This window comes from Phodopus roborovskii, unplaced genomic scaffold (genome assembly GCF_943737965.1).
Source record: "Phodopus roborovskii unplaced genomic scaffold, PHOROB, whole genome shotgun sequence".
Lineage (NCBI taxonomy): Eukaryota > Metazoa > Chordata > Mammalia > Rodentia > Cricetidae > Phodopus > Phodopus roborovskii.
The window spans coordinates 19,703,187-19,715,186 of record NW_026126448.1 but is presented as its reverse complement, the minus strand read 5'-3'; the positions used below and the strand labels follow the sequence as shown (position 1 = coordinate 19,715,186).

Below are 12,000 nucleotides of genomic sequence, written 5' to 3'. Positions count from 1 at the left end.
GCTCTAGGAAGCACTTGCCTTAGGTAAACTCTGTCTTCGTCCAGTTTTCTTCTATCTTGGTCGTGGAAGCCTGTGTGTCTCTAGCTGCCTACATACCTTTCATAACATTTGTCACTGGTCCCTGTCACATCTCTTTAGCTCCTTGCTAATCATAATGAGCAGCCTCAGTCCTTGTTTGATTCCTATGTAGATTAGTTGTGTAATCTGGCATTTAAAATAATTTGAGCCCCTTCCAACAGGAGGAGCCCTGGCAATAATAGCTTGCTGTCAGGGATGTCACTAAAGTCTATTGTGCATGTGTCCTTCTTTCTCATGAGTGACACTTTCTGCCTCATTTGCTCAGTTCCTGGCTGTTGTTGGAGGTAGAACTATCTCCACAGCAGCTAGTCTGAGACTCTTGCCCTTTAAACAGGCTTTCCTGTCTCACTCTGTGATGTAGGTCACTCGGTCCTCAGCTTCCAGAAGCCCATGCCTCTCCTGCATGAGTGTGTGTAAAGAGCACCAGGTGTGGTCAGAACACAGTGGCCCTGGGAGTTCAGACAGTTCTGTCCCTTCTGTGGCTTTCATAGCATGGCTTTACTAAAGGTGTTTCCATGGCCCTCTGTGAACAGTGGGATGTTGCCCCTGTGTAGCTTGGAGCTTCTAGCTGTACCACACTCCTGCCTCTTTCAGACCCACTGCAGTTACTGACCTAGTGCTGAGGAACTTGTATTCCTCAGCATTTGGGAAGGGGGAGGGCACAGGGTTGCACTGGATAGCCCTGGATATCCTAGAAATTATAGACCAGGCTGGCCTCAAACTCAGCAATCTGCCTGCCTCTGCCTCCCAAGTGCTGGCATCAAAGGTGTGTGTCACCACACCTATTTTCATTCAACTTTTTGAGACAGGGTCTTACTATATAGTTCTGGCTATCTTAGAACTCTCTGTAGACCAGGCCAGTCTCAGATTCACAAAGGTCCATCTACCTCCTGAGTGCTGGGATTAAAGGTGTATGCCATTATACCTAGCTTCAACTTTTATGTTTAATGTGTATGGGTGTTTTGTCTGCATGTATGTCTGTGTACCACATGTGTGCCTGGTGCCCAGGGAGGTTGGAAGAGGATGTTGGATCTCTTGGAATTGGAGTTACAGATGGTTGTGAGCTGCTAGGGAAGGCTAACTCTATCAAACCTAGATCCTCAGGAAGAGAAGCCAGTACTCCTCCTGGCCACCATGAGTCCTCTCTCCAGCCCCACTCATCCAACTTGTTAAGAAGGAGCCTGTTCCCAGGAGCCTGGTTCTGCTTCTTCATTGAGAGGTCTTTGTAAGGGAAGCAGATGTTTGAAGTGGGGTGTACAGCTGGAGATCCATGCACCTGGGGGACTCACCCCAAGGCCTCCTGAAGGCTGATGACTTGTGCTTTCTTCTGCAGACAGAGGACAGCAATGGGGACTTGGATCCTGGAGTCTTGCTGACTGCTCAGACCATCACATCTGAGACCACGAGCAGCACAACCACCACTCAGATTACCAAGGTAACAGCTTCCAGTGGCATGCTGAGCTGTCTGCTATACCCTAGATGGAGGAGACCAATATGAGCTAAGGCTCTCAGCTGTGTCCCAGGTGGAAAGACCTGATGCCATCGCCAGAATCCACCTGGGAAAGCCACATATAGTCAGGCATTCTCATTACACATCTGTCCATCATGCTGTGGGCAAAGTCTAAATGTCAGCTTGGGGTATAGCTCAGTGGGGAGCTCCTCCCTGCAGTGCACAAGCTGTGGGCTCCATTCTCAATATGCACACAGGCACACGGAGGTACACACAGCTACATGGTAAGGACAGAGCTTATTGATATGGTACAACCATATCTTCTGAGCTAGAATCATCGTTGCATCCTGACACGTGGGAACCATAGTTTAGACCTGAAAGGCTCAAATCACTAGGACCAATTTATAGGGAACATTGGGGACAAAATGCCAAAAATCCGAATTATCCTCTGGAAATCAGGCAGTCCATGTTTGCTGTAGCACTAGAAAAAATGCCTTTCCTTCTTCCCTTCCTTCCTTCCTCTCTTCCTTTCCCTCCCTCTCCTCCTTTCTCTCTCTCTCTCTCCCCCTCTCTCTCTCTGTCTGTCTCTCTCTCTCTCTCCATCTCACTCTGTACTAGCCTGAAACTCACTATGTAGTCCAGGCTGACCTGGAATTCACAAGTGCTGGCTCACGCTCAGAAGTGCTGGGACTACAGGTGTGTTCCACCACGCCTGACCTGCAAATAGTTATGATAAGAAACTTAGAAAAAAGAAAGAAGAAAATTTGACCATGCTTGATCATAAGACACAGATGATAACAAGCCAGCTATTTCGTCTACATTTGGCTTTCTTTATTTGTCCTCACTTGAGATTCTTTGAGACTCTTTTGACATTAATAATGTGAAGTACTTTAAAATAGGAGGCCCCAGTTTAGAGCTGAAGATAACCAAGTAAAAATACAGAAGAACAAAAAGGATGCTTCTCTTCCTTCTGGGTTTCTGGGAGTATTTGGGAAGAAGGAAAAAAAAAAAAAAAAAAAAAAAAAAAAAAAGAAAGTGAATAATGAACTGTGCCTTTTTGTTCTGTGTGCTGAAGAGTCTAGTAGCCCAAGGTGGGGGAGTGTGGGCCTGCCAGGGCCTCCTGCTGGCAGGCCCTTCCAAGCTGAGATGTGGTACAAGGCTCTCCTGGCTAGTGCCAGCATCATGGTGCTCAGCCTGAGCTACATTCCCATGATAGCAAACAAACAAGCTGGACGCTTGAAGGGAGCTTTTAACCGTCTGGGCTGTCCTGCATTTCTTTCCGGCTTACATGGCTTTCACATGGCCTCTTCCTTTGGTTACAGACTGTAAAAGGTGGGATTTCTGAGACCCGGATCGAGAAGAGAATTGTGATCACGGGAGATGCAGATATTGACCACGATCAGGTGAGAATGCAGCAGGGGACTTGATGGGCACAGCAGCATCTTCAGACAGCTGCTTTAGCTCTTGGGAGGGGCTGTTGTGGGGTAGACAGGCAGGCATGTGCATGGTGACCACACCTGTAATCCCAACACTCAGGAAGTTCACCACAGCCAGCCTGAGCTACACAGTAAGACCGTGTGTGTGTGTGTGTGTGTGTGTGTGTGTGTGTGTGTGTGTGTGTAGGAGATGACGGGTGCACATGGGCTCCAAGTCCATGGATCCCAAGCTGGGGTGGTGTTGACACAGAAACAAAGGGGAGGCACTGTCCCTGACCCAGAGTGCACAGTAGCAGATAGCAGCAGATGGGTAAGACACCAGGAGATGTGGAACTCATTCTGTATCCTGGATCTGGCACCAGCGTGCTGTGTGACCTTGGGTAGATCACTTTACATCTGATGTTTTTCTCTCTAAAAGAGAGTGGGTTGATCTAGATAATTCTTGGCCTTTCTGGGTGCTAAAATTCTATGTTAATTAGATGCTAATTGTGTGCTACAAGCAATTAGCAAATAATAAGGTCAGATGTAATGTCCCCAATTCTCTTCTGGGTGCTGTTAGGACAGTGAAGCTGTTGAGGGGGAGGGGCAGACCTGTCCAAGCGAGCAGCGCTGGCCTCTGTTGGAGTGCTCAAAGAGCAGCAAGAGGGGCTGCAGGGCTGGGACTCAGTGCTGTGCATATTGTGCTCAGACTCCCAGAGACAAGGCCAGAAGCCCAAGTAGGGCCCTGTGGCCTGGATGCTGTGCTCAGTGGGTCCTTCCTGCTGCCAGCCCGAAGCTTAGGATTTGAGCCCTGCTATGTGTTACCTGTGCTCTCTGACAGCAGAAGCTGTGGATAGAAGGTATTTGGAGTGGAGCAGGCCTGAATCTTAACTCTGCCCTTTGCTGTTGTGCACACCCTTTAGCAACTTTGAGCTGTGCCTTTACCTTATAAAATGAAGATCCCCTGGGTCAGAGTTGATGTAGTGATACTCAATGGCACAGAGAGAGCTCCAGGGACCCTTGTTTCTTCCAGGAACCGAAGGCTCTGGGAGGGAGGAGGTGTGATATAGTTTAGGAAGGACTATGAGAAAAGCAGCGTAGACCAGGCTTTCTTAGAGGGGGCGGAGCCCCCAGGGAGAGGGCTTGAGCTGGGCCCAGAGCGGAGCAGCTGGGCCAGGGAAGAGGAACAGGGGCCAGCAGAGAAAGCAGATTTTGTGGAAATCTAGATGACAGAAGTTGTGGTCTACCCCCATTGATTGGCTGGAGAGTGTCCTTAGGTTCCTTCAGGCAAATAGTTCTAACAGGCTATCAGCTATCACAGTGACCTGAACTCCTCCAGGGGCTCCAGCTGGAACCTAAGGGAACTAAGGGACTATGTGACAAAGGAGAGAATCAGATTTAAAAGCCAGGTTGCCTCCCAGCTGTGACAAGTTCCACAAAATCTGTACAAAGGCAGGGAAGGCACTCACAGCAGATCCCTGACGTGCTCAGTTGTGAAGATTAAGTAAAGAAATTATGTCTACGTCAGTGCCTCACATCCCATGGTCAGCCTGCCTGCCTGTCTTCCTGCCTTCCTCCCACATTTGCCAAAGCACATCTTCCTTTTTAAAAGCTGGGTGCTCCCTCATCTTCCTGGCCTGGCCTCCCTGTTCCCATACTGAACACGGTGTGTGCTCTGAATTCACCACCTGAACGAATCCTCTCACTCCTGAGGTTGCCTGTTTCTCTGAAGAAAACCTCTACCCTTCCCTGCCTTTGTACTCTGAGTCTAGTAGCCTCCCTCTGCAGCACAGGACAGGGCAGGGCAGGGCAGAGAAAGGTGCCGATCTACTTGGGCTGTGCGGTGTGCCATGCTGTCGCCGCCATCATCACAGAAATGCCCCAGGCTTCCTTCACCAACTGGGTTGCTCTTTGCCTGACCAGCTTTGTCTCTGTCTTTCATAGGTCCTTGTACAAGCCATCAAGGAGGCCAAGGAACAGCACCCAGACATGTCAGTGACCAAGGTGGTCGTCCACCAAGAGACCGAGATCTCTGAGGAGTGAGCTCAGGTAAGGGTGTTTGTGCTGGGATGGGGGATGCTGTCATCTCAGTCAGAGAGAGGTCTCAGGAAGTCCTGACACTTGGGGAGCCCCTGACCCCAAGGGATGTCCACACTGGAACTCAATAAAGTAAAGGGAGAGGCTGTTGTTAACTGCGTGGCCAGGTGTATGTGTCCTCCTGCCTTAATGTGGCAGCATCCCTGGGTGGAGTGGGGGTTACCTCAAACTTGGGTCTGAACTGAACTGTCACCTGCTTCTGAAGTCCCCTGCTATCCTCTACCTTGTTTATTTGCCCTTGGCAACTCCAGGATCTGTGGGCTAGAACCTGGGAGGGCTAGAGAGCAAAGCTGTGAAGAACAAGGCAAGGCTTCCGGAAGGACACATAGGGGGTTGAGAAGTCTAGAGCCCTGGGGCCAGGCTAGATAGCTGGGCATGCGGGAACCCAGAAAGATGAATGCCTAAAGCAAACGCTGGGCAGGACGGCCAGTGCAGATCACCACATCACAGCCAGAAGAGTCTGCTGCTGCTGGTACTGGATGCTTTCTCCTTTTGGGGTTCAAACTCGTGCTTTTTTTCCTCTAGGGACAGCCCCATCCCCACCCTCCCCCACCCCAGAGAAACCAGCATATCGTAAAGAAACCAGCCTGCAACAGTCAGACTTCAGACTTTCAAGACTGTTCCACACCACAGAAAACCAACTTCATTTTCTATTTGGAATTTATATTGAGACTCTTCTAGATGCCACAGATGCTTTCTATATTGTGATACAGAAATTGTCAACTTTTCAGTCTATGAACTGTTTTTAAGACTTTTTTTTTTTTTTTTTTTTTTTTTAAATGGGGTAGTTTGTAACACCTCACTCAGCCTTGCCTCTCCTCACTCAATTCCAACTTAGACCCTGACAGGATCCATAGACTTCTCCAAAACCCTCCAGAGAACCTGTCAGCCGTTAGAGGCCAGAGCCAGCTCGTGGGACCTCCTGCTCCTCCTCCAGCTTCACACCCTCTGGATGACACAGAAACTTCATGTACCAGTGAATGTCAGTCAGGACATATACCTGGGTCAGAGACCCCAGAGACATGACATCCCTTTGCAGGGCATTTGCGGAGACCTCAGCTGAGCATGTGCTGTCACACCTCCCCCACCCCTTTTGTGTTTGGAGCTTTAGGTCAGAGACATCAGTTGCTTCGGGTAGAGCTAATACTGTGAACATTTGAATGCATCTGTGGCCTTCACCTCCTCAGCTGGCCTGCCCTCATCAGACCCTCATCAGAAGCAGCAGCTTCGCCAAGTGTTCCCCAGCTCCCATCTCAGGAGACTAAAACTCATGGAAAATTAGGCACTTTTGGCTAAAAGTGCCAGTGGAACATTTTTAGCTGTAGTTTGGGGAAGAAAAGTTAATGAGCTTTTAAAAATCAGGTCTTGTTCAAGAGTGCACTTCACCCAGGGGAGTGGTGCCTTTACCTCAGTTGGACCCCACTAAGAGGCATCTACTGGGCCTCCTCCTACCTGTCATGGTAAGGCATGTGGCTCAGGGAAGAGGGTGTGTTCTGACCTTTCTTCCCTTGACAGGCAGCTGCCTGAGGATGTCCTCCAGGAACAAGGGTATTTTACCTCCTGGTGGTCAGCCCTGCCTGGCTGGGGTTGGAGTGAACCAACTCTACTCAGCAGCACCCCCCCCCCCTTGCCTGAGAAGGCTGTCAGGTTTGGGGAACTTTATTGTGGGTTTTGGATTTAGTTTCCTTTTTTTTTTTTAATACTGGTTTTGAAAAGGGAGCCTGATGTCCCCAATTGGTGGTGAGAATTTGGACTCACCCCCCCCCCAATAGGGCCTGAGAAATCCTCCAGCTTACTTTGTACAAACAGATTTGCCTGGAAGCTTCTTAGATTCCTAATTCTAGGCTAGAAATGAACCTCATGAGGGTTGACAGCGGGTCTCTGGCAGCTGTGGCTGAGGGCTGAAGAGCAGTGAGCAAGCGTAAGGAAGGAAGCCACAGCAGTCTCTGGCCTCCTGGCTGGATGTGCTTTAGACGAACTCAGCAACTTTGAACTGGTTTTGAGTGTGTATTTTTTTTTTTTAGCTCCCATGAGACCGTTACCAACGGCAGCTTGCTTTAAGGGATACAGACAGGCTTGGGTTCCACTCCCAGAAGCAAACTGGCAGACTGATACAGGGTTGGATGTGCTAGGGAGTGGAGTTAGCATAGGCTCCAGCTCTGAGACCCAGGAGGAGAGGGGCACTGGGCTCAGCACTATCCCCCATCAGGACCTCACACCTGGGTACCTGACCCCTGCTCCTCTCTGCTGCCTTTGTCTGGAAATGAGACCAGACTTCTGACATCCCTCCAGACCTCCTCCCCCTCCTTTGCTGGCTCTGGCAACAGACCTTGGGATATGGTAATTGTTTGGCTTTTTTTCTTTCTTTCTGCAGTTGGTGTGAAGAACAAACTCTGTCCAGGTAGAAGTAATGAGGGGGGAGGAGAGGCCCATCTCCAGGGTCAGGGATTGGCAGGAATTTTCCCAAAGTGACTCAGGCACACCACAGTAACAAACCCAACTGCAGTTTTATTTTTACTTCAGAAGTAGATTTCCTTCAAACCAATGAGATCTCTTCCACCCACCCACAAAGCAAGCCCTATATTCCTAAGCTGAGGGCCCAAGGAGGCTAACCCCAGGGACCCTCCCTCAGGCCAGCAGTGTATTCTGGGGGATGCTGAGCAGCTGGGGTTGGGGGGCTGTGGCCCACCTTAAGAAATGGAGCTGGAGTTCTGGCCTAGCCAGCGCCCCCAATGCTCATGGGAAATAGAAGCCCTGGGCTGGTTGTTTTTACAAATCTCTCTTAGATCTATTATTTTGATGACAAAAATGAAGGAGCTTTGTAAATTTTTTAAAAATTATGAATCATATCAAGTAGTTGTTTACATTTGACAAAATAGGAACTATGGCAGCAGAGTCCAACTGAAAACCCTTCGGTGAGATAGATAGGCAGTAATCAGGCCTGCTGTCTGCGGCTTTCCCAGTGACAGGTGTGGCTGTAGTGTTTTAGGTTAAGTGTTTGGTCTTGCTTCTTGTATGGCATTTTTCAATAAACATGAAAAAAAAAAAAAAAAAAAGACCTGACTGTGAGGATTGATCCACTTTAAAATTTCTTCTTACAAAAGCGTGGGGGGGGGCCGGGGGTACGTGGGCCGGGAAAGGTGAAGGGGAGCTGCCGTGTACAGTCAGCCCCCCACACTGGCCAGAGTGCAGCTCCGGGCTGTGGAGGGAATTGCTGAGAACTGGCAGACGCCCTCTGCCAACTGGGGCAGGCTTGCCACACGGGCCAGAAAAAGTGAGCCGGACCTGTCTCCCGGGAGCAGTGAGCCCAGGGGCCGGGCACTGGCAGCGGTTAGCCAGACTGGGACAGCCCACATGGCTCGAGGAAGAATGGGCCTGAAGTGGTAGCAGTGAGAGGTGCAGTCGCTGCCCCACACAGCCGCAGAGGGTCTCCATTCCACGTCACTGCCCACCTTCCCCGGGCAGGTCCCACCTCCATCACCACTGCCACCTTGGAGGGAGCCTGTCCCAGCCTGAGGCAGCCCAACCTACCACTGTTGAGTTTGCCAAGGTACCGGCGCATCTCTGGATGCTCTTGGCCTAGCCTGCAGCCCCTCGGGTACCTGTCCGGGCTAAGGCCACATGGGCTGAAGAAATTCCTGAGGCTGAATCATGCTGGTGTCCACATTAACACATGCCCTGAGGCTAGCCCGGTGCAGCTGGCACTGCTCTATGCATGCAGGTCAGGAGCCTGAGTGGCTGCTGGCACCACAGCATCCATCCTAGCCTCAGAAGTGACAGAAGCAGCCAGTGGACGCTGGACTTCTGTTGTCCTGGTCCATGGTCCACGATGTTAGCCTCATATAGCAGGTTATCCCCTGCCCCTCAGACTCGGCTCCCCAAGTCCCCTTCTAATTTGGCATAGCCTCCCAGACTAAGTCTGTCCAGCCGTGGCCAACTTCGGTGGGCACAGTCCCGAGCTGCTGGGGCCCCTAGGAGGAGCTCCCCCAGGCCCAGGTCCAGAGACTTGGAGTGCTCAATGCAGGAACCAGAGGGCTGCACCGTGATGATCACGTGGCCAGTCTGAGTCCGGGGACCCCAGGGTGGTGGTAGTCCCGGACCCTTCAACGGGTAGCTGTGGAGCAGCGCGGGCAACCCCGAGCGAGGATTGGCAGGCTCAGACCGCAGGCTGCGCACCGACGGCACTGGCGAGGGACCCCGCCTCGGGGCCAAGTCCCAAGTCTCGGGCTCCGCGACGGTGCCCGGGGACCCATGCGCCGGACTGGGCAGCAGTGCATCCCAGCTGGGGCCGTCGGGTGGCCGCAGCGCTTGTGCCCTCAGCACGCCCCGGCGGAGCCGCCGCGTCTCCAGGTCCCTGTTCTCGTAGAGCAGAGTGTTGGCACAGATGAACACGAACAGGCCGACGCCCATGATTACCGGCCCCAGCAGCCGCAGGCGCTCGTGAGGCCCGTGCGCGCGGCCGGTCCTCGGGACGTGGGCGTGGGCGGCGCGGCCCGGCCAGTAGCCCGCCACGGCGATGCCCATGCCCACCAGCACCACGAGCGCGCCCAGCGCCGCGAACGCCCCCGACGGCGAGCGCAGCCGCAGCCGTGCCCGCACCCGCAGCGGCTCTGGCGGGGAGCGCGGTCTCCGGCGCCGGCCCAGGCGCCGGCCCAGGCGGGAGACGCGGCCCTCGGGGCTCCTGCGCGCACTGCCGTCTCCGGGGCTCCCGGCCGTCATCCCGCGCTCGTCCGGGTGCTCTGCGGGGACAAGCGGTGAGGCTGACACTGACCCGACGGGCCGGGCTCCGGGGGAGGGACGCGCGGGGCCGCCTCGGCCGGCCGCTCGGAGATCCCTGGCGGCCACCCCCGGATTTTCCCGCGGCCGCAAGGCAGGGAGCCGCCCCCGCTTGGGTTTTCCGCAGCGGAGCTGGGAGCCAGCGTTGGCCGGGCCGGCGGGCGGAGCGCAGGGAGGGGGCTGCGGGGCTCGGGTGCAGCCGGGGCTGCGGGGCCCCTGCAGCCTGCGTGCGTCCCAGCCGCCCGCGCGAGCACCCCTTTTCCTCCCGAAACCGCGGCCGGGGTAAGTACCTCCCGGGCTGGACCCCACCCCCGCACGTGGCCGCCCCGAAGTGACCAGGGGAGGGGGCGCTCGGACCGCCCCGCGGCTGCCGGTCTTGCGCGCCCGCCCCACCTCCCCCCTACTGCGCTTTACGTACCGCAGCGAGGGCCGCCGGGGGTGTCTCTGACTCCGGCTTCTCCTCGCTCGCCCCCTCCTTGCAGGCTTCCTCAGCTAGCACTGGAGCTGCAGCAGGAGAGACTTGAGCTAGACTCTGGGAAGACCGCTCTGGCCGAGACCAGCCAGTCAGAGCAGAGGAGGCAGCGACCGACTTTGTCCAGGATTCTTTTCCACTCCTCCAGAAGAGGCCTCCCCCTCCCCCCCACGGCCGGGCTAGAACCAGGGCTGGAGGCAGGGGACTGCCAGTGCCGGACGCAGATCCTCCCCGGACGGGCTGTCCTCCCGGATCTCTCGTCGGCCCAGGCAAGGCTGTTCCCAGATTGCGGTGTTTCCGATTCGGGCTCCCGGGGATGAATCATCCCCCTTTCCCGCCGCCTGGCCTCTTTTCCAGCCTCCTCCGCCAGAGGCCTCCGTGGGCCGCGTCCGGGCCAGAGCTGCACCGCCCCGGGGTCGGGGCCGCAGGCTGGAGCCGCTCCAGGAGGCCTCTCGCCCTGGCCCGGGCACCGGGAGGTCGCGGGCAGCGGGGATCGGGGCGTCCGCTCTCAGCCAGAGACGACCCCGGGGTCCCGGAGAGAAGCGGCCTAGCCCGGGCCTAGCCTGGATCGACCCCGTCCGGGGCCCTGCAGGCCCGGCCACGACCCCCGCGACCCCCCGTCGGCTCCAGGAAGGACGCGGGGTGGCTGAGCCCCGCCCCGGGCCCTGCGACCCGCCTCCGCCCGCGCCCTCGACGGAGAGGCGCCCGCCCGGCCCGGCCCCGCCGACGGCCTCGTTCGCTCCGCCGGGCGCGCGGCCAGTTTCCATGATGCGGACTCGGCCCGGGAGCCCCCGCCTGGGATTGATTAGCCCGCGGCCCGCGCTAATGAGAGCCGGCTGCGCGCGGCCCGCGCCCCTCTGCCCGCGGAGACCGGCATCCTCCGGTCGCAGAGCCTCCCGAGGCGATCTGGAGGCGGCGCCCTCCTGCTCCCTCTTCTCTCTGGCTAACTTCGGAAGCGTCTGTCCGTGCTGACCCCAGCTCCGTACTCACTCGCTGGGCCTGTGTGTGACTTCCCTGCCTCCCCTGGTCCTTCTGTCCTCCTGGGGTGTCTGGGCCACAAGCCCAGCTTCGCTCTCAGCTGCCTGGGCGTTCTGCTCGGTTCCTGAACCCGAACCTCCATCCGCGAAGGCCTCACTCACCAGAGCACACTCCTGTCAGGCTCCTAATTCCACACTGCTGCTGTCCTGGACCTAGCGCTGTCCCTGTTTTATCTCATCTAGTCAGCCTGGTTCTCCCTCCCGCGTAGCCACTGCCTTCTCCGGGCCTTTCCATCCCTTAGAGTCCCGGTGGTCTGGCCACAGCCTGCCCGCCTCCCCCCCCCCCCCCCCACTGGTTTGCACCGAGCTTCCTTGCGCTCAGCATCCTTGCTGAATCCCTCTACCGCTCCCTGGTGCTGGCCAAACGGTGTCAATCCTTAATGTTTGACCTGGCCAGTGTGGCTGAATCTTCTTAGGACCCAGCCCCTCTGAGCTCTGGCCCTAGGGTTCAGGCAGTTCCTTTTCTATCAGGAACACCGATTCCCCCTTCCACCTCACGCCCCTCCAGAGCTCTGGGCTTCCGTCCCTGGCCAGGGCTTCCCTCCTTGGCTGTCTCTCTGCACACAGGTAAGCGAGAGTGCTCTTGGGAGTGGATATCTGTTTCCTGGGTCCTTTCGGCATTGAGGTTCGACAGGCGAGGCTGTGCTCTTCTCCTTGCTGGAGCCTTGTGTTCAG

The 12,000-nt window shown here is 55.5% G+C and overlaps 2 protein-coding genes across 7 annotated transcripts in view; one reads left to right on the top strand and one right to left on the bottom strand.

Moving 5' to 3' along the window:
* The window catches only part of Epb41 (erythrocyte membrane protein band 4.1), a 118,246-nt gene extending 112,454 nt beyond the window's left edge, over positions 1–5,792 (top strand). For all 6 annotated transcript variants that reach the window (XM_051188970.1, XM_051188969.1, XM_051188965.1 and 3 more), the window contains 4 exons: positions 1,412–1,513; positions 2,851–2,931; positions 4,888–4,992; positions 5,566–5,792. In XM_051188970.1, the coding sequence (XP_051044927.1) occupies positions 1,412–1,513; positions 2,851–2,931; positions 4,888–4,986 (282 nt within the window). In that variant the 3' untranslated portion in view covers positions 4,987–4,992; positions 5,566–5,792. The remainder of the gene's footprint in view (positions 1–1,411; positions 1,514–2,850; positions 2,932–4,887; positions 4,993–5,565) is intronic.
* A 1,736-nt stretch (positions 5,793–7,528) lies between these two features.
* On the bottom strand, positions 7,529–10,682 carry Tmem200b (transmembrane protein 200B). Its single transcript, XM_051188972.1, has 2 exons — positions 10,235–10,682; positions 7,529–9,779 (listed from the first exon to the last, which is right to left on the bottom strand). Exon 2 carries the CDS (start codon positions 9,757–9,759, stop codon positions 8,905–8,907), a length of 855 nt encoding a protein of 284 aa, XP_051044929.1. The 5' UTR covers positions 9,760–9,779; positions 10,235–10,682; the 3' UTR covers positions 7,529–8,904.
* Between the last annotated feature and the right edge of the window lie 1,318 nt (positions 10,683–12,000).

Coding starts and splice junctions, on each gene's coding strand:
- Tmem200b (XM_051188972.1), bottom strand. CDS start 9,759: ATGACGGCCGGGAGCCCCGGAGACGGCAGTGCGCGCAGGAGCCCCGAG.